The sequence below is a fragment of the Mixophyes fleayi genome, chromosome 9 (assembly GCF_038048845.1).
Source record: "Mixophyes fleayi isolate aMixFle1 chromosome 9, aMixFle1.hap1, whole genome shotgun sequence".
Classification (NCBI taxonomy): Eukaryota; Metazoa; Chordata; class Amphibia; order Anura; family Limnodynastidae; genus Mixophyes; species Mixophyes fleayi.
In genome coordinates, this window is record NC_134410.1 from 119,581,617 (window position 1) to 119,603,855 (window position 22,239).

At 43.8% G+C, this 22,239-nt stretch overlaps 2 protein-coding genes across 5 annotated transcripts in view; one reads left to right on the plus strand and one right to left on the minus strand.

Annotated features, from left to right (window-relative positions):
* Nucleotides 1–22,239, minus strand: part of AK8 (adenylate kinase 8) — a 187,380-nt gene that overhangs the window by 103,514 nt on the left and 61,627 nt on the right. The window contains exons 1-3 of one of the 4 annotated variants that reach the window (XM_075185307.1): nucleotides 18,471–18,584; nucleotides 17,111–17,169; nucleotides 11,207–11,411 (exon numbers count right to left, since the gene is read on the minus strand). The exons of 1 other annotated variant lie outside the window; for it this stretch is intronic. In XM_075185307.1, the coding sequence (XP_075041408.1) occupies nucleotides 11,207–11,263 (57 nt within the window). In that variant the 5' untranslated portion in view covers nucleotides 11,264–11,411; nucleotides 17,111–17,169; nucleotides 18,471–18,584. Of the gene's footprint in view, nucleotides 1–11,206; nucleotides 11,412–15,877; nucleotides 15,980–16,837; nucleotides 16,980–17,110; nucleotides 17,170–18,470; nucleotides 18,585–22,239 lie in introns of those variants that run through there. 2 more of the 4 variants (XM_075185306.1, XM_075185308.1) reach the window with 2 other exon arrangements.
* Nucleotides 7,956–13,148, plus strand: LOC142101117 (sperm acrosome-associated protein 9-like). Its single transcript, XM_075185320.1, has 4 exons — nucleotides 7,956–8,059; nucleotides 10,222–10,380; nucleotides 12,241–12,443; nucleotides 12,654–13,148. The coding sequence occupies exons 2-4, from the start codon at nucleotides 10,225–10,227 to the stop codon at nucleotides 12,976–12,978; spliced, it is 684 nt and encodes a 227-aa protein (XP_075041421.1). The 5' UTR covers nucleotides 7,956–8,059; nucleotides 10,222–10,224; the 3' UTR covers nucleotides 12,979–13,148.

A 22,239-nucleotide genomic window follows, 5' to 3' on the forward strand; every position in this document is an offset into this window, starting at 1 on the left:
ATGTATTTCAAGGAAGAAAAAACAAAAACATTTTTTAACTGGTTTGTCATTAATGCTTTTATTATTAAAAGGTGACATTAAATGAATGTGTTTAGGTATTTATAGGTATTGGACGTATCGTGCAGTATCTTGAATAGGAGAGCGCAGCAGACCTACCCCTGAATTCATCAGCGCAATATTCCCATATTTAAATCTTCCCACCTTAGTTTGGGGGATTTGGATAATGATTTCGGGGTTAACACTGGTACCAAAATGTAATGTTAGATTAGGTAGAGATGTAATGCCCTTCAGAGACATATTTAGAGTGAATTTGGCGCTTGCTATAAGGGATCAGGTTTGAGTAGGAGTAATAATAATCTCTATATTTAAAGTTGCCCCATATTTTTGGTGTATATGAATTTATTGTGATCATATTGTTGGTATTAGGTCTCATGTATCTGCGAGCCCAAATTCTTCAACGGGATAATCTGGATTTAAGGATTTGGAGAGAGAGACCAATCCCTTAACTGTGTAAATTACAAGCCTCTTGGTAACCGATCAGGCGGAGCCCTAACATACATTTTAGCACCCGGGGTAGGAAGGAAAACTGCCCCCCCCCAGCCTTCAATTTTAACAAAATGAACCTAAAATAATCATAAACTGCGCCCTCCTCAGCATTGCACTCTGGTCGGTCGCCCCTCTCGCACAGCCCTCGTTATGGCCCCCAGCGATCGGGTTTGGACATACTAGTAGGTCACCCTGTCTTCTTGTACGTATCGTGCGGTTGTACACGACACGTTGAGGTTTGTGTTTCCAGACATATGCAGTCATTATTGGGTGGAGTTTATCTATTTTATGTAGCGACTGGCACTGCCATGTAAGTAAAGCAGTTGCCCCGACCTTCCATGGCAGAGATTGTGAGAGATGACAGTTGGTGCTGGACAGTTGGGGGAGTCAGTCAGTGACTTGCCTATAGTACGCGGCATTGCCAAGGTTTAAGTCTTCCAGTTATGGAGTTATCAATGAGTTGGATGTAACACACCCCTGAGGTGGCTGCCCAGTGTCGTTTTTGTTTTTATATTAAATGTCATCCAAATCCATCCAGTGGAAGGCGCAAAACAGGCTCCCCAAATCAAAGTTCTGCCCAACTTACACCAACGAGAGGTCCGATCGAGACTTCAACCCCCTTCTAGGACCCAATATTACCAGTCTGAAGTTTTCATCCAAATCCATCCAATGGAAGGCTCAGGACAGGCTCCCCGGGTCAAAGCTCTGCCCAGCGTACACCAACGGGAGGTCCGACCAGGACCCTAAACCCCTCTAAAACCTGACCGGGATCCAGCTGGACCACCTCACATTAGTTTCATCCCAATCGCTGCAGGGGTGTCCGAATGCATAACTGGATAGACAAACAGACCAATGATTTTTATATATAAGATTAACTGTAGCTTATCTGCTATTTAGTGCAATGAAAAGGAGAAAGAAGGCTGGGTACACACTATACAACATTTCTCACCATGCGAGATCCTTAACGATTTTACCAACGGCTGAAATAAATAAATCCCACTCAGCAATATTGGGCAGAACGGTTGTTTATTGTCCGGTTGGCCTGATAATCAGCTGAAAACCCTGTAGTGTGTAACCAGCCCAAGTGGATGAAACGTGTAATGAAGAGTCCACAGATTCCAGACGTCACCCCCCATAAATCCAGAACACATACAAAGAGTGCCTTTATACGGTGGTATCTAGTATTGCCTTTACAGTCCGATATTGATCATTGAGGTGTTATGCGCTCCAGACCTCCGTAGCAGGTTGATATAGTAATTTCCCAGCCACTTGAATAATCTGATTGTTGCACATCCTCTAACAGACCAGCGTGAACAGTATAACAGTCACACGTGGTACCTCTGTTGAAACCGCCAACATACGGGGCGGAGAAACGCGTAAGGAAACAATTCTGTAGCAAATGGAACCATTAAAGGATGTTAGTTTAAAAGAAAATCCAGTATTTAACATTTCTTTAGCTGTCTTATGGACCTGCTGCTATAAAGCAAAGTTTGTACATGTGGAAATATCAGCTGGATGTTAATACTTGTGCATAAGTGTGACTGTTATACTGCTCAAGCTGGTCCAAAGATCATACTAAATATTCTGTCAATATCCCAGCTGATTCATTATAGAAGACATCTATGTGTGGCAAGGGAGAGCACGGTGGCTCACTGGTTAGCACTTCTACCTCATAGCACTGGGGCTATGAGTTAGATTCCCAGCCACGGCCTTATCTGTGTGGAGTTTGTATGTTCACCTTGTGCTTGCATTGGTTTCCTCTGGGTGCTCTGGTTTCCTCCCACACTGCCCATTATTTGTGCTGATGTAGCCAGTAGTCATGTCTGTATCAGACATTTTCAGTCATATTGGATATTGTGTTGTCTCCCACGTGTAACATGGAATGCACATAGTGGGAGGTCCTGCCTACCTCTACTAGGAGCACTCTCTTCATTGTTTTCATATATATATTTTTTTGCTCCTAAATTACTGCTCATTTTATCCTCAATTATGTATTACATGCACCTTCTCTATAATCCATGCCCAACGTATGCCCTCATTCAGTGGAAGTACCTACTCAACAGAACTCTCGTGAAAAGTGTGGGGTTTGGTGAGCAGGAAAGTTGAATGTGAAACTAAACAGTCAGCAGCTCCTAGTCACTGTCCCCAGCTGTTCTCTGCAGCCTGGCTCCTCCAGCATGATCTATCAATCACTGGCTGCCAGTGCATGCTGGGACATGTAGTTCCAATATAGGTGTTGTTCTAGTATAATGGACAGGAGTCTGAATGTCAATTTTGGGGTCAGGATTTATTTTCCATCAACATGAGGACAACTTAACAATTGCCTCACTGGGGTTTTGTTTTGCCTTCCTCTAGATCAACAAAGGTAGAACTTATAAAAGACTGAGCTTCATGCTTTTTTCACCCTTATATGCAATTGCGGTCTATGATTTTGCCTCCAAGGTATGTAGCCATCACAAGTACACTTTACAAGATAACTCCATCTGTAAATAGTAGCTGCTATGAAGCTAATATTCGTGATAGGAGGATAGAAAATCCTGCTTGAAATGTTGAGTTACTGAAAATCAAAATATTGGGAATTATGGACCTACAATCTGAACTACTATGAGACGTCCTACAGGCAGAAAACTGCCAACTTGCAGGCGAGTGGGACAATAAAATGTAGATACTTTCTTTGAAGGCCTTAACCCTCTTGTCTGCAGTACGTGGGACTCTCCCACAAGAACCAGGGCTCTGGGGGGGGCAATCTTATATGTCAATACACTTGAATTTTATTTTGAATGTCCCGTTAATGCTTTGAAAGATGGTGGTAGATGTAATCTTATGCCTAGTGGTATTGATGTTGGCATTGCTGCTTTGGGTGAGGATTATATGTGGCATCTATGTATACTGGTGACAACTCTTGTCCGATGAGCTGCTGTATATAATATATACCCATAGGGGGAATTTGAATATTCTTTTTATTCACCCAAACTGCTTTCTCTACCCAAGCTCTTAAGCTACCTAACGGTAGCTGCCCTCCCCTCTCCCTTTTTAGGCCCACTATACCAATCCCTGTTTTACCCAAATAAAGACAAAAGACGTGTGGCAGAAAAGAGGTCACAGATTTATTTAATAAATTCCAGCAACATGGTGCAAAGAAACAGCACTGCAAATGCCAGCTCCAACCTGTACCGTACCCACTTGGGGACTGCCACCCGAAACATCTAGTTCCCTTCTTCCAATGTCTTTTTATATGCTCCTACTCCCCCTAGTCCTAGCCCCCTCACACATACTTACTGCACTTCATTCATACTAGTATTGTACATTGCCTGGTAGGCTGCATGACGACTTCTAGTTACAGACAAATTTCTGGCGGGTGATAGACACATGCTCTGATCTCTGTGACAACCTAGTCCAGTATCTGTATGCAGGAGTTTAGGGGCTAATGGATAACCTGGGGAAATATATTATTTACATCAGGTTTAAGTAAAGGAAAGAACCCAACAGCTTAAATACAATTCTATTGACGTCACGGCACTGCCACCTCGGATCCCGGTGGGCCGGGCGTTGTCCTCACACCAGTAATAATGGGGCATTGTGACTAGATCGGTGATAGGTGGCTAACCTATAGAAGTCACAGTCACGGATACTGCCGCTCATTGGTACTCTCGCTTACACTCTTATCGGGAATTTCACTGACAGCTGAAAAGACTCGAGCGAGAGCACTACACAGTATGACCCTCCCACTTATACCCATATAAGGTATCTGAGAGCAGAGCATGTGTTCGCTACTACAGAGGAGCCCCCAGGAACACTGGTGACAAGGAGTCACTCCTGGGGCCCCACTAACAGGAAACCGATATTCTATGCCCTGTGCAATGTCGGACAGCGACGATGGACTCCGGTCACTGTTTAGACGTGCTCCCTTCTTTGAGACCGTCGAAGTGGTCATTGAATCACTTACAGGGAGGAGCTTTGACATCTATGTCTCCCCATTTGAGACAGTGGCCAGAGCGAAAGCCAGAATTGAGACCATGGAAGGCATCCCCAGCTACAACCAGCATCTTATCTGGAGCTGAGGGACCTCTGTTGCCTGAATGATTACAGGATTACCAATGGTTCCATCCTGAAGCTGGTGGTGGCCATGAGGGGTGGTCCACTGAGGCAACGGAGAGTGAACATCCAGGTGCCACATAAGCCACCTCAAATAAGCTTGTGGCCAGAGACAGTGGGACTTCATCAGCAGAGGCTCTGAGTGGTGGTTCCGCCCAAGAAGCTGACATGTTGGCTTCTACATCTGGCCAACCGATCAGAGATAACTCCATCTCTTTGAACACAAGCAAGATGACACCACGGCCGCCCATGGTTCCACGGCCCACCACTGCAGCACCATCATGTTACCATTGCAGAGTGCTTCCTGACATTGAACAGTCCTGCAAACCTCCAGGGAATGCACAAAGCACAGAGCCTTCCTACAGTGCACTCCCGGTACTGCCCCCGATTAATGACCTAAAGAAAGACCAGTGTGACCGATCATGGTCGCGGGGAGAGAATGAGACTTAGTGGCTGTGGGAAGAGCAGAGTGGGTGCTGCTCCCTTATTTTCCCCATAACATCTAATGTGAGGGATGAGAAGAGAAGATCTAAGCGCTGCCACTTGTGCAGCAGAAAATCCGGGTTGGCAACCATCTTCCAGTGCAGATGTGGGGATAACTTCTGCACCCAACATCACCTCCCAGAACTGTCCATATGATTATAAAGTGGCTGGAAGAACAACTCAGCCCAAACTGCCAAAGATCTAACTGTACAACCCGCATTGGGCACATCACCGGCCTGCACAGATCTATGAAGCATTTTGTTGTATGTATGTCATGTATCATGCATTTATTATTTGCTGCCAAAGCCTAATTTGTATTACTAAATAATATGGATACCAGCAGACATTTTTTTTTGTCTTTATGTTAATGTATTAGATTTTAGTATTTAGTGAAGTAATACTGCATTTGTTATTATGTATATGTATCTAGTTGACCTTCAATAAATAAACACTATAGAAAATAAGTAATGTGGATACCACTTTAAAAAAACAAAAACAAAGAATTCTAGTGACAATTATGAATCTAGGCTCATCATTGGTCAAAGCTTTGCCCTCAGGTAACATCCACTGGAGTTCCCAGACCTTCACTCACTGTCCCTGTAGATTACGCCCATTTTTAAAGATCGCAAGGGAGAAGCATTGACAACACACTGTGATTAATTAAGTGCCAAATATATTCAAATTGAACTCAAGCAAACCAATCAAACATGGTCAATCAGTTGTAATTTTTTTTTAACAGGTTCTAAAATTTGAGGAATTTGACGATTTTTTAGCATTTTAAAACAGATTGGCAAAACCGGTTTGAGCACCTCGACAGGTACGTAAGGAATGGAGGTGGTACCTAGACCATGGACGTCTGGGTGCAGGAGTTTAATCTGAGCTGCCACTGAATATAGAAATCATTAAATATAATTCAGCAACTAATTACCCACAAGGATTCCAGCAACCGATGCACTGGCAGGAAGAGCTGCCCGGTTCATTTCTTACAAAAAACCATCATTATTAGACTTAAAACACCACCACGAATCGTATGGGGAACAGAAAACATTAAACATTGATATCTTCGAACATCTCTCCGAGCTCACTGTGGTTTTGAACAGTGAGTAGATTTTATAGGCCTTCTGGACCAATCGATTGAGATTTGAAATAGTTTAAGGAAAATATGATATGAAATACCCCGGGCCCATAACCTGGACTTTATATCTTACATTGTAACTATTTTTTTTCCCTTTAAAGAATTTTATTTATTTTTTCAAATACAATACAAAAAGCAAACACAATTGCCAAAGACAAGAAAAGAAGTCGATGTACACAGTAGACAAGCAGAATGATAAACCCATTACCAGGTGAACATAACTATTTAAATTAATAGATCAGCGCTGCTGTGGATGGTTTCCCCTGACCTATCACACTGGCCAGAGCTGAAGGGTAGCGGGCAGAAAATTGGTACAAGTGCATTGGTACTAGACACTGGGTCCCAATCTCAGAAGAGCCGGATAACGGGTTAGATTGATCTACTTTGTAGATAAGAGGAAGTACAGTAGGTAAGTAGGTTTCAAAGCAGGATCCTTAAGCAGTGATGTTTATTGGCTCAAGAAGTCCTTACAAGGACAGTTACACAGTAGTTTGATGTATTAGTGATCATCCAGAAGTACAGATGGAATAATACATAACATGGTCAAACAGTGATATTTTTATACAGTTTCTAACACACAGTTTGGCATGGGGTAACCCAGGCCCCTGATCCTAGCTGGCACCACAAAGTCTGATATATTACAACCGATCTTTACCCTCAGGACGTAATTATTCTCTAGACTTGTAAATTTGGTTAAATTAAAATCGTTTTATATCCATCAATCTGTGATTTCCCAAACCACTTGCTGTTCCATTATTCAAACTGGTTCTAAGACACAAGATGAAAAACTACACAGAATAGAAAGATAACGAACCCCTGCTGTGCATTCAGACTAAAAAAATATGTTGGTCACTCTAAGTTGAAAAGACTTAATTAGCATGGGAGTTCCTTTCTTCCAAAAACAAGCTTAATCCAACATTACATATTACCTCCTAAATCAATACATGAACAATAGGAATATAAACACATTTACACTCCCTACATTCAGCGTCGGGACTTTGACCATTATGGTGCTGCGTGCCAGTTACTCATTATCATCACAGCGCCCATACATTAAATATAAACATATAAATTAATAAATATACCCTTTAATACCTTAGTGCTGGGGTTAACCCTTTCGGCACAGCAACATCAGGTATTAACCCATTCGATGCTGCAACATTCATCTTGACCGTGTAGGAGGTGGGGGAGCCCCGGCCGCACATGTGTCTTGGGCAGGGAATGGGATAGGGGGGGAAGGACGGAAAATTGGGAAAGGGGTCATTTAGACCAGAGGGTAACTAATTTTAATATTCAAGTTTATACAATATAACTAGTTAGGCTCCAAATTTTTAGCTGACCAAGTTCTGTAAATATATCATTATGGGCATTGCAGCACAGGAAGGTCCATATAGAAAGTACTCTGCATTGTGTGTGTTATGGAACAATAATTGTAAGCTCCATTGGGGTTGGTACTGATGTGAACAAAATATTATCTGTAATACTCTGCATAATAATAGTGGCTCTATTTAATTAAAGGTTAATAGACAAGTAAGGTGTTCTCAAATGTTGACAATAATGTAGTCAGTCTAATAAGATAACTAAATATAACAATATGCCACAACCAGCCGTTACGTCCTCAAGAAGCAGCATCCACGCTGTGTAAACAGAGGTTGTGGCTGCAATATTTACTGATAAATCAAAGTCATCACCTAGCAACAGCCCAAACACTCATACTGGACTCCACACACACAGCCAGGAGTATCCAGAGACATTGGGAGAACATTGACTCCATGTCCGTCACTGCAGAAGCTCCCAGAGGTAAGTAACAGCTATGAGCTTATATAACCTGCCCCAGGCAAGGACACAAATCCGCAGCACATGTGAGATTACTATAGGATTCAGTTATCTGTTGTAGACATTGTAGCTCTTGATAACAATTATGTTCTGTAGTGTCCTGCTTTACATTGTTTTACCTCCCACTCATTGCACTAAAATATATAAATGATACAGATGAGCAGGTATATCATTTTAAATAGTCAAATAAAGTGAAAAGAATAAAAACACATTTTTTAATACACAGCACTTTCATTGTAGGTTTTGTTTCCAAAAAAAGTAGATTGTACTCTGATACATAATAACGGTTACCTGCAGAATGTTGCAGTATTGGAAGCGGAATACAACTGTGTTACTAGTATCTCCTCTATGGTTCCTGTTATTGACAAGATCGGCTTCTCCTGAGACGAGAGCGAGTTGTAGTTCAGTGGATAAAGGGTTAAGCTTATTCTACCAATTAGAACAAGTCTCTGTTTATTTATTTGTCGTTTGACGTATTTAATTATGCACACGTTATTTATTATAGGAGGTTGAGCTGGGAGACTTGACCAATAAACTCCACATATCTAATATATGTTTTTTTTGTGTTTTTAAATTAAAGATTTTCTTTACCTGAGGAAATGGGAAAACGCTGAGTTTATTTTCACGAGCAATTGTTCTGCAAAACACACATATAAAAACGTAAAAAAAAAAATGTATAATGTATATATTTTTTTTTTTTTTTACATGTGCTTTTTAACACTAGAAAACAGCCTGTAAATGGGTTGTATAGCCTGTATAGATTGAGACTATCGGTTCCAAGTACCTCATGTCAACTTCCATTCCTGCCTGTGGTCGGAACCAGTGACAGCTTCTTTTGGATCTAATTTGAACCCCCCCCCCCAGAACACATTTCAAATATAATTGGTGTCACCAGTGTTTTCTTGATACATTGGGGTAACCGCTCTAACAGTAGTGACTAATCTGTGTGCCAGGTAATTATCACCAATTTCACAACAGCTGCATTTCCTGGTAACACTTTAGTTCCTGATCTAAATTGTTGTCAGTCGCAAGTCTGAATCTAATTTCTAGAATAGTTTTCAAAGCACATTCTGAACGTTACTTATGGAGGCCCTTAATGTGCTGTATTCACAGATCCTTCCCTTAGATTTACACCCAGTAAGGTTCATTCACTAACTGCAAAATACGTGGATACATATCGCTTTTCCTGTCTATTTGTACAAGGTGCTGCCCTGGTGTGGGCTTTGGAAACTGCCCCGTAAAACAGATATAACTGCAGTATAGAATGTGCATAGTCAGGGCCACCTGAACTACATTATGGGCCCCCGGGCAATGCAGCGCACCGGGACCCCTAAATATAAATGAATAATATATAATCACTTTTCTTTTACACACACGCACTAATATATATATATATATGGGCCCCCTTAACTTACCTTAAGTCCGATCCCCATCTCTTCTTTTTCCCGTGCTGAGTCTCTTCTGCGCTCTTCCATGCTGTGCTTGCAGTGAATGTTGGGCGTGACATCACGCCCAACATTCACTGCGAGCATAGCACGGAAGAGGGGACCAGGGAGGGAGCCGGATTGCCAGCTGACGTGACCGCAAGGTAAGTATTTTTTTTTTTTGCAGCATTTATTTTTTCGGTGCTGCCTTGGACGGGCCCCCTTGCCTGCAGAGCCCCGGGGCACCGGCCCATTGTGCCCAATGGAAGAGATGGCCCTATGCATAGTGGGAGGTCCGGGCTATCTCCACTAGGACCACAACCTTCACTGCTTTGTAATTTTCCTCCTAAAAACTGCTGACTTTAGTCTCACTGTCCCAGGGAGCCACGAGCAAAAAACTGGTGTTTAAATTACCGTATAAACGGTAATTCTGCGCAGTATTACTGTAATATCGGTAATAGTTGCGCATGCTGCTTTTCTTTTCACAGTAACGTGGCCAATTGAATTCCTCCCTATGAGTTTGCCAGGAACTCTCATGTATATTAGGTCAGACCAGAATATTTCTGCCTCCGATGTGTGTAGTCATCAAGAGCACTTTAAAGGATGTACATAGTATCGGGTATGAAGCCAATATTCGTCATATAGTAATATATAAACATTAAGTGGGTGACTATCTAATGCAGACGTCTCCTGTCCCCCCAGAAGATGGCACATACCATTAATGAAGCCAAGCAGACCTTTAAGACCATTGAACAACGTTGTAGACTCCTGCGGCAACAACAGGTGACTTTCGTCACAGCGTTGGAGCGAAGCCGTGAGAATGCCAATGATAAGATCCGGCCTGTGAGGAACCTGCTACAGGTAATAAACCACTGAAGAGCACGTAGCCACTGCTCACACTCAGTATGGAGGGGCAGGAACAATAATGGCATCTCACCGTTATGTTATAATATCCATCCAGCAGAGAATTCTTGTGCAGGCACCAAACTTTGATTGGCATCAATCTATTTATACAGTAGAAACAAAGCCGCAATACGTCACAGGAAGAGGATTTCCTTCATCGGGGCTCTCACCTACAGTTTACGCTGGTCTAGTGCCCGGGTGTCAGTGATGTCACATTGATCATCATCTGGGCAGTTCATTTCCCAGTCTCCTTCTCCGCCATCTTGGCTCACCTCCATTGTGTAGTGTTGCATTACCCAGTCTCCTCCTCCGCCATCTTGGCTCACCTCCATTGTGTAGTGTTGCATTACCCAATCTCCTCCTCCGTCATCTTGGCTCACCTCCATTGTGTAGTTTTGCATTACCCAGTCTCCTCCTCCGCTATCTTGGCTCACCTCCATTGTGTAGTTTTGCATTACCCAGTCTCCTCCACCATCTTGGCTCACCTCCATTGTGTAGTGTTGCATTACCCAGTCTCCTCCTCCGCCATCTTGGCTCACCTCCATTGTGTAGTGTTGCATTACCCAGTCTCCTCCTCCGCTATCTTGGCACACTTCCATTGTGCATAAGATTATTGCCCAATCTCCTGGGCATCTATACTGGCCCATGTCCAGCAAGTAGCTAGTTCTCACTCATTACACAATAAGCAATCTAATCTACAATATTTGGCAATGTATTACCAGTACTGAAATTTAAACAAAGGTCAACACATCTCCATTATCTGATGTGAATGTTGGTTTCTTACCTCTCCAACATTTTGTGAAGCAGGAACCACCGTCATACGGCCCATCAACTTGCACATTTGATATGAACCAAGATTGCCAATGAAGCTAATTCACCGTTTCATGTCTTGCCGTCCGCTGCAAGAGTCTCTAGCAGGGATTAGGGTTACGCATTATGCTATAGTTACTAAGAATATCACAGGCAGAATTCAGGTCATCATTAGAGGTCTGTAAGAAGAAAAAAATATGAAGGACATTCAATGGAAACCATCATGAAGATATCATTTTATGTATATTAACTTTAAACATTACCATTTATGTCATTAGATAGGGAAGTGAAAGAGGAGGATAAAAGAATCTAAGGAAGCGACTAAAGGTGAGGATGGCGCTAGGATTAGAAAAGGGAGATGCTTAGTGACGGCACAACTTCTGGCCTGGACAGTTGGACACGGGTCACACTTTTGGGATATCCCTGGTTTATCACATTGGGCAGCTAGTGAAGCAGTAATGTATAATACTGTACTTAGAACTCACTTGTGATGTCCAGAAACCTGACCTTTGCCTGACCCCTAATACTTGCAACGGTATAGGAATGGATTAGTGGCAATGGCAAGAACAAGGTCGATACAGAAGAAAGATACAGGGAGATAGTTGGATGGGGAGGAGAGCAATGGGAAAGGTGGTCAAACACACATGGATAATAATAATAATAAAATAATGCAGATATAATAGACTGCATTATACTGTATTGCTTATTACAGCAATCTGGGTCCTTGTGGCCATGTCTGACCCAACCGTTAAGCCTGATTGGTCAATACCCAGATATGTGGCAGTTTTGGGCATGATGTAGGCTCCTCAGGCCATGAATGTGTAGCTTAAAGAGAGGAATCAGAGTGAGCGATGAAAGGCAAATCACATGAGAAACTGACCCAGCAGAAGACAGAGGTGGAATGAACATAGAGGAAGATACAGAAGGGTAGAGAGAGGAAGCTGTCGGAGACAGATAAAGATGTTTACATTTTTGCCTGGTAATCTGTTTCATGTACTGTAATTGCAGGTGCGTCACTACTTAGACAACCATTGTAACAACAGCACCGACAAGCGCATTCTGTCCGGTTTTCTGGACACCTGTACGGAACTGGCAAACGTTTGCGTTCAGCTGGAAGCGCTGCAGTCCCAGACGAGCACAGCAAGAGGCCTGGTAGAGGAAACCATCGCTCTTCTCAGTCGAACTAATGACCTATCTGCTCTGAGAGCCCAGTAAGTGAATAGTGTGATTATAGTGGTCATGTAGAGCTGCCCACCCAGTGCCAGCGGCTGTAGTTATCCAGCACATGCTCAATACATATGGACTAAATGCAACGAATTGACAAGTCCACCCTTTGTAATAAGGTATTTTCAGCTTTCTTTACCAACCTTGAGCTGTTCGGAACAGGTTAAGTTATAAATGATAAACTTCTACTTTTCCAGATACCCTCATGACGTTGTGAACCATCTGAGTTGCGATGAAGCCAAGAACTTTTACGGTGGAGTCGTGAGCCTCCTCCCCATAACTCTGGACAACATCCAGGAGGCCTTGTACAGGATGGAGAGGCCACAGCCACCCCTGTGTGATCTGGGGAATAGGCCCGGTCAGAGAAACAGGAAGCCAGGTTATTGTAGTGACAAACAAACAATTGGGGTCCAGACCAAACTCAGTCTGGGAGACTCCTCTCTTCAGATAACCAACATGGAAGGCTGTGTAGACTCATCCAAACCTGCCTGGAGGCCTCCTGGGAGATCCTACACCATTTAAGTGTCAAAGATATCCAAAGCAGCAGAGAAACAATTAAAAAAAAAACCACAAACTCTGACTTTGGCATCTTATCTTCCAGCAATTGATACATCCACTTAGTCCTATTGTCTCCTTTATCTATATGCAGCTGTGCACAATATTGGTTTAAATATGACGTTCTGCTGTGTATTCCCACAATACGATGTTCTACTATAGTGGTATTGACCATATTTTCCTGGTACTTTATACAGTGTAGCCCAGATACAGCAGGTCTTTAGGTAAAATAAATACTTCCAAGCACTATATACACAGACCAGCTACAACAGTAAAACCACTTACAAGTGAAGTGAATAACATTGATTGGGAGATGGCACCTGTCAAGGGGGGGGTTATATATTAATTAGGCAGCAAGTGAACAGTCAGTTTGTGAAGTTGTTGTGTTGTAAGTAGGAAAAATGGACAAGCGTACGGATCTGAGCAGGGCCAAATTTTGATGGCTAGATGACAGGGTCAGAGCATCTCCAAAATGACAGGTTTTGTGGGGTGTTCCCGTTGTGCAGTGGTTAGTAACTACCTAAGGTAGTCCAAAGAAGGGCAACCGTGAACCAGCGACAGGGTCATGGGCACACAAAGCTCATTGATGCGTGGGGGGGGCAAAGGATGGCCCCTCTGGTCCTATCGTACAGAAGAGCTACTGTAGCACAAATTGCTGAAAAGTTAATTCTGGCTATGATTGAAAGGTGTCAGAACATAGTGCATCGCAGCTTGGTTCCTATGAAGCTGTAGAGTGCCCACGCTGACCCCTGTTCACTGACAAAAGCACCTACACTGGGCATGTGAGCACCAGAACTGGACCATGGAGGCAGTGTGATGCTCTGGCCAATGTTCTGCTGGGAAACTTTGGGTCCTGACATTCATGTGGATGTTACTTTGACATGTACCACCTACCTACACATTGTTGCAGACCAAGTACACCCCTTCATGGCAGCGGTATTCCCTGATGGCAGTGGCCTCTTTCAGCAGGATAATGCACCCTGCCACACTGCAAATATTGTTCAGGAATGGTCTGAGGAACATGACTAAGAGTTCAAGGTGTTGACTTGACCTCCAAATTCCCCAGATCTCAATCTGACCGAGCATCTGTGGGATGTGCTGGAAAAACAAGTCCGAGCCATGGAGGCCCCACCTCGCATCTTACAGGACTTAAAGGATCTGCTGCTTATGTCTTGGTGCCAGATACTACAGGACACCTTCAGAGGTCTTGAGGAGTCCATGCCTCGATGGGTCAGAGCTGTTTTGACTGCATGAGGGGGACCTACACAATATTAGGCAGGTGGTTTTAATGTTGTGGCTGACCGGTGTATAGGTCAAAGATATGGTTTATTCTTAATGTAGACCTGTATTCACCCAAGAAGGTCAAAATGACCTTAAGAGTAGTAGTTTTTTCTATACCACATATGACTGCTCTCCATTAAATGTGCTTAGCTCCCCCTATAAACTAGAGGGACCAATTAATCCTCCCCCACCTAGAATCTTAATAAACCATAAAGATAATCCAGTTTGATATGACACAGCTGCACCAAGACACAAACTTTATATTCCTCTTGATCACTTCAGCTAATGTATTTCTAATCTTGTTTTTGCAAACAAGGAATTAAAATACTTTTAATTCAATAACAAATACATTTAATTAAAAGATTAGTTACAGTATGCATGCAATTCAATAAATGCCATATCTTCTCTGTAGGATAAATAGCTGCATCCACATCCTTTGCTGTGGACCATCTCCAGTAATAAAGAATTTATCACTTTGTTTGTACTTTGATCATTGTAAAAATCAGGATGGCGATCTGTAAAATTGTTGTTTTCAGCCGTTTTACTGGCCGTTTGGCCTTCAGTAAATGCGAGGGTTTTTAAAGTGCTAGAAAAACAATCAAAAATCGCCTTATAGTGAATCCAGCCCCCAGTACGAGAGGAAGTATGGAGACAGGTTATGGAAGTTGAATATTAGTGTGTTGGAGGACAAGGAAGTTAAAAGGAGATTTGTGGGATTGGATGAAAGAGAATGGTATGGTTTTTTAGCAAGTGTGGGTATAGAATGGCTAGTACAGTGGATCCCAAACTCTCTCTGTTCGAGGCACACTTAGGGTCTCCATAAGGTTTTCAAGGCACCCTTAAGCCAAAATAATTACCAAGTAGTCCCCTGCCTTGCTTACCACCAGCTCTGCCCGCCACACCCCTGTGAGATCGCTGTGGCGCACAGTTTGGGAACCACTGGGCTAGGAGGAAGAGGTATGAATGGTTGTAACAAAAGGTTGTGTTATTTGTATAAATTAAGAGAGTTGGGAATGGATGTGAAAGAACAGATTAAGATGGTCATATGGGAAGTGAATGAGCGTTTGAAAGAGGGAGGTAGAGAGATTGATTATAGAGTGAAAGTGGAAAAAGATGAATGTTGTAGTAGGGTTTTCTTAAACAAAAAAAAACTGAGTGGTTGTAATAAGCAAATGACAATGGTTTTGAATGAAACAGAAGAATTGAGCGATAAGTATGTGATGGGATAGATAGAGAAATATTATAGTACATTGTAAAAGGAAAAAATATTATTGGGGTTCTGGATGAGAATAGAGTGAATGAAGGTCGCTGGATTACACTGTGTATACAGGACACTCACAGATCTAATAAGTATTATCACTGGGTATAGGTGACACGATTATGAATAAACCTGAAGAATGCAGACAGAGCGACAAATAAACGCACAGTCGCAGCGACACCAACGTGCGACTACACATCTGGACCAGCTCCGCCCACATCCGGGTCCCCGCCCCGTTTTCCGGCGCCAGATGGGGCTAAATTCAAACTGCCAGATCCCCCTCCATGATTCTCTCTCTCAGACCATCGCTGATGTGAATAACGTTACCGGGAGCCCCGCAGTGGTCCCCGGATGTCAGGCGGCGGCCCCGGAGCCCGCAGCGCAGCGACCTGAGGGAATGACTGACATCTACATGTGAGAGCGCGGGATATACCGCTGACGTCACGTGTCCTCCTGCCGCAGCCACGCCCCCTTCTAGTCCTATTGGTTCTATATAAGATGTGATTGGTCAGTCGGACCGTCAATCAACCAGTATACAGCACATTCCACAGTATATTGATTCATCTGTTACTATACCTGTAATATGGAGGTGCCTGCAGGAGAACATACAGGAGGGTGAGTCATACAATGTATTATTATAGATAATGCTGCATCATATTTACTATTTACAGTAACCATACACCAGTGGTATGTCTCATCTAGCTGGACAGTAACTTACCATCCTCATATTGGCTATTTTTCAATTACAACTATAATTTTCTGACCAGTACATATTTAAAAATTGTGTTACTCTGTATTATAGTTATTATTAATCACCAGCAAGTTTCATTTATAATGGAGTGCTCCAAATTATAGTTATATTTGAAGAGTAGTAATGTTAAAATGTAAGAAGTGCCGCCCTTATTTCTGATATCATTAATTGTGACCTGTATTTTCTTATCGCTTTCTGGTATTACAAGCTAGTGCTTTATAGGGAATAGTTAAAATGTAAGCTCTTGGGTCAGGTCACTTTTTACTATTATAGTTGCCATAAATGCAGTAAAGTGCTGTTTAACTTGTATTACTATGTCATGTATATCTGGACACATGTGGCAATCTAGTAATAGTTTGGCAACAATGTAACTAAAGAAATATACAATAACCTTGCACTTGTTTTTTTTTATCAATGTAGTAGTAATGGACAGAATAGATATATATATATATATATATATATATATATATATATATATATATATATATATATATATATATATAGAGATATATATATATAAAATTAGACCCCGATACCTTCTGATGAAACACGTGCTCTTGCCAGAGGCCACATGGAAGAGGGAGGTTGTAGTATAGAAACTGCAGTGTGCACTAGTCCTTGCTATAGGCTGGTTATATGAGGGTGTAACAATCATCATCACCATTTATTTATATAGCGGCACTGATTCCGCAGCATAACAATGTAACAATACCAGGTTCCCTTATTGGCTGGAACTTGCTGCCTTCTGACACTAGTCTTTTTCTGCCCACTGTCCCGCCCTCTATACACCCATGATGGGGTCACTTAACTGGCTCCTTGGTTACTCAGGCACTTAGAGTAAAGCAATAAGATCCAACTAGACCAATACCTGTGTGAGAAAAAAAAAAAAAGTGTTTAATGCTAACATTCAAAAGACTGTACATGACATCATTAAATTAATAGTATGATACAATAAATGGTTAAAACCGGAGGATCACACACACTAAAACACTAAGTGACAGCGCTGGGGAATGAAATACTGCTGTTTGGGGTCCTTACACACTGATTAAAGGCAGCTATGCTATGGTGTCATGCTAAAACAGTATAATGGGCAAAGAACCGCGCTTCCCTTTTCGAGGTGTGTCCCTTACCACTAGAGAGGAAATATCATTAAAATCTGTTTTCCCTGGTGCAGAATAGTATAGTAGTTCAAAGTATCAATCACAATATTTATTACAGCATATGCTATGGTGTCACCCCGCTTTTGACAGGCACGCACCAGTGTCAGCTGACCTATCAGTCTGCTATTAATTATCTAGTATCCTCCGCCTGAGTTTTCTATCAGAGGGGAAGTAGAGTGGGGACTGGGACACAGGCAAACAGCTGGAGGCTGGCCCTGGCTGGGTCACGTTGTGCGCAGCTGGAGGCCGGCCCTGGCTGGGCCGAGTTGTGCGCAGCTGGAGGCCGGCCCTGGCTGGGCCGAGTTGTGCGCAGCTGGAGGCCGGCCCTGGCTGGGCCGAGTTGTGCGCAGCTGGAGGCCGGCCCTGGCTGGGCCGAGTTGTGCGCAGCTGGAGGCCGGCCCTGGCTGGGCCGAGTTGTGCGCAGCTGGAGGCCGGCCCTGGCTGGGCCGAGTTGTGCGCAGCTGGAGGCCGGCCCTGGCTGGGCCGAGTTGTGCGCAGCTGGAGGCCGGCCCTGGCTGGGCCGAGTTGTGCGCAGCTGGAGGCCGGCCCTGGCTGGGCCGAGTTGTGCGCAGCATGCCATCCAGCTTACACAGATACCAACCCAAAGCATTGAACTAGGTAACAGTTCTGGGGGAATATGACTCCCTGCCCTGGGCCAGCCCGCGCCTGCTTAGGCTTTATTTAAATTAGCTGTCTGATGTCCTGTGGGCTGTATATCCTGTTACACTAATCTGCAGTTCATGATCTTTTGGTGACAATTCATGTTTTGTTTTCTGCTTTTTCAGTTTTCTTCTGCTCCATTACAAACCCCTCACTGTGGCCTTCATGCTCATTAAGCTACATTTTGGCAGCCGGTACTCATGGACATAAACATATATATATATATATATATATATATATATATATATATATATATATATATATATATATATATATATATATATATATATATATATATGTTGCCCTGGGTACCGGCTGCCAAAATGTGGCTTTGAAATATATTTCGCACCTTGTGACACCCTTCCTCTGCTGGATCCTGCATTGAGGATACAAGCAGAGTATGGACACCCCGGCGCCCGGTTAGGAATCACACCGAGAGGAGCGCAGAGAGTCGGGCCGTGTCGGTGAATAGACACCGGTATTACATAGTCCTGGCTGGAGCCGGCCGTGCTGTGGATCCTGCCTGGTCTGACGTCACGTGGCGTGGACGTGGTTTAATGTATTTGTGTTTCCCGCGGTCCTTGTCATACAAACAGAACGCCGGGAAGCAGCCGCCATGGGATCAGACATAGGCGGACTCGTTACTGCTCTGTTGGGTCTCTGGGCGCTAAGTACCGGCCGAGCAGGTGACACATTACTGCAGTCTCCCGCCGGGTGTTACACTGACAGACAGGAAGGGACGCCCGCTGGGCACTGGACTGTTAGACTAGGTTTGGAAGGTGTCTGGCTTGGATGGGGTTAAAAATACAGGTCCAGGTATTGAGTCCTCGCCCACCCTCTGTGTGTGGTCCCTTCAGTTACTTTAGAACTATTAGCTTTAGATTTCCATGCCAGTCTCAGGGTGGCAGAGCATGCTGGGACTTGAAGTCCCAGAGCTACTGAAAAGCCTGTGGTTGCAGGGAATGCTGGGACTTGTAGTCCCAGAGCTACTGAAAAGCCTGTGGTTGCAGGGAATGCTGGGACTTGTAGTCCCAGAGCTGCTGAAAAGCCTGTGGTTGCAGGGAATGCTGGCACTTGTAGTCCCAGAGCTACTGAAAAGCCTGTGGTTGCAGGGAATGCTGGCACTTGTAGTCCCAGAGCTGCTGAAAAGCCTGTGGTTGCAGGGAATGCTGGGACTTGTAGTCCCAGAGCTACTGAAAAGCCTGTGGTTGCAGGGAATGCTGGGACTTGTAGTCCCAGAGCTGCTGAAAAGCCTGTGGTTGCAGGGAATGCTGGCACTTGTAGTCCCAGAGCTACTGAAAAGCCTGTGGTTGCAGGGAATGCTGGGACTTGTAGTCCCAGAGCTGCTGAAAAGCCTGTGGTTGCAGGGAATGCTGGCACTTGTAGTCCCAGAGCTACTGAAAAGCCTGTGGTTGCAGGGAATGCTGGCACTTGTAGTCCCAGAGCTGCTGAAAAGCCTGTGGTTGCAGGGAATGCTGGGACTTGTAGTCCCAGAGCTGCTGAAAAGCCTGTGGTTGCAGGGAATGCTGGGACTTGTAGTCCCAGAGCTACTGAAAAGCCTGTGGTTGCAGGGAATGCTGGCACTTGCAGATCTACTGTAGTTAAAAAAGTCACAAGCAGGGTTAAAACACACTGGGCACAATGCGCTACATATCTCAGAGCCTTTGGTTGTCACAAAGGGGTACCACCCAAATGGGGTGTCAGGTCTGAGTGTACAGGGGGGGCTGGTGCATATGCAGTGAAGCCCTGTTCAGACTTTCAGGTGTGGAAGAGTAGAGCAGGGGTTTCAGTACAGATGGAGCCCACTTATGCTGGGCCCTATGGAAACTACGTGGTCTGCGCCGGTAATGGCGACGCCACAGGTTACTGAAACTTGGATTAATAGTACACCTTATCTTTTGGAAGAATAGTAATAGAATTTCATTATTTTCAGATGGTGCTCCACTGCCTGGCGCACAGAAGACAGCACGATCAATATGCATGGAAAACCTGACTGGGCGCATCAATATAGACTGTGGAGATTCATTCCACTGTGAAGTGCAGGATGGGTCCCTTACACCTATGTGTGAACAGAGAGCGGACATGAATGGCTTCTGTGTGATCCCAAAGTCTGACATATCCCCACCTTGTGAAGCGGTGCGAACTGATGACTCAGGAAAGAGAGAGGAGATCCAAGTCACCATTGTCCCTCTGAAAGGTAATAGGAACCTATTGTGTAATCATGAAAAGTTTGTGTGTGGGTGTGTTTTTTTTTAATATCCTAACATATGTAGGTTGGCAATTTTGGGATGGCAAACGCACGTGACCCAGGTTATTTTACCACTCTGCCAAAATGGGAAAATTTGTGATGAAAAACGTGTGCGCTTGCTTTTATAAGGCTGATGAAGTATATGTTCAGTCAAAGAGCTATATTATAATACCACACCTGCTAGCCCAATCTGTCTAGCATTCAATGAGGAGGCTATTCTAGTCACCTCTACAATATATGGTGCATTCTACTAACCCCTATAAGATAGAGAGCTTCCTGCTGACCAACGCACAATGCAGTGAGCATCCTGTTTGACCGACTATCTCAATAACAATTGCAACCGTACCAATTCAGCGATAATTGCAATGCACTACGAAATATGTTGGTGCTATATAAATTGATGATGATGATTACCAAACTGCCTTCCAGCTTTTTCAGCTGCCATAATATTGTGGGGGTAGGAAGTATTGTCCCACCAAGACAAATATCTGAACAAAGAATATTACATTTGGTTAACGCAAATTGCCAATAGCTCTTCAGCCCTTTTAAAGTACGGTTATCCAATCGCACACGTTAATGGGAACAATACATAACAATTGCTGCTCTCGAAGTAACCCTGGGGTATCCTTCTTGGGCTCAGTCCTTCAGCAAAGCAGTGGCCCTGCTGAAGTATCCCCTGGCTTTTGGTGGACACACCTTACACAATCACTGTGGTTTTTGTGATGAAGGAAGACTGTCTAATTTTTGCCATCCTTCTTCATTGCTTCTGGAGGCACAGGTGAAGTCTTGAAGGGCTACCTGTCACCCATTACTACGGTCTCCTGGTGATGGCTCTTTATCCTGACTCTCTGTTGCTTCTGGGGGCTGAAGAGGCTCAGGCCATCTTGTGTCTGGACTACTGATGATGACTCCGAGTTCTGCAGATAACCGACTCTCGCAATGAATCACAGCAAAGGAGCGTGATCGCTTCACCTTCCTGAGTCCCCCCCCACCAATCCCGTTTCCCCCCTTTTGTGTGATCCAGAGCTCCAGATTGAATGGCACTTGCTGTGGGTGTTGTCTACCATCTGCATACATAGTTCTGGGACCTGAAGCGGCAATGACTGGTGTCTAGCGCACAGTGCAAGAGGGGATGCCTTTGAGACAGTCCTTGTAGTGTTACTTATCCCATATTAGTATTGGGGCTACTGTCTCCAGCTGCTATGAGGAGAGGTGGTCCTATATAGGTTTAACCTTTATTGAACAAGCTCTGTACCCATCTGACTTTGACCATAGAGGATAATTGGGTGAAAAAAATAAAGGGATACAAAGTTTTCTCGCCACAGTCCTTTCACGGTGTGAAACGAGTTCCATAAAGGGTAGGGCCAGTTTAACCCCTCGTTTTTCCACAACCACTCGCAATGCAAAGAGCGTCTTGTGTCGGACACATAATGAAAAGAGTGACCACTAGTCAAAACAAAATGCATATTAGTGGCTACTATTATTCAATGCCGATTCTGTTGCAGAGGCCATTATAAAATGCAGGCCCCCAATCTACGTTGGTGACCAAATCGGACATCAGATCTGTGGTGGAGACCCAAAGGATGTACTTTACCCCTCATGCAGTCTAATACTGCTTCATGGCGCTCTGGGGGAAAAAATGTTTGGCGGTGTTGATTCAACGTCATACGCAGTAGACCGCTTCTTGTTCTCTGATTGCTGGCTTGTACCAACCATCCACAAATCCCTACGTAGGGACCTCCCGACATTGGTGAATGTGAAATGTTAAGAGTCATTTTAATCCTTAGAAAGAAATCTGGTGTGACCATTCTATATTATGATTATAGAGTGGGTGTGTAATATAAATGTAAATTAGAGCTGGGGTGAGGGT

Excerpts from the sequence above, each read along its gene's own strand:
- LOC142101117 (XM_075185320.1), top strand. The coding sequence starts at position 10,225 with ATGGCACATACCATTAATGAAGCCAAGCAGACCTTTAAGACCATTGAA. Across the intron at positions 10,381-12,240 it reads CTGTGAGGAACCTGCTACAG|GTGCGTCACTACTTAGACAA; the intron begins GTAATAAACCAC and ends CTGTAATTGCAG. Across the intron at positions 12,444-12,653 it reads CTATCTGCTCTGAGAGCCCA|ATACCCTCATGACGTTGTGA; the intron begins GTAAGTGAATAG and ends CTACTTTTCCAG.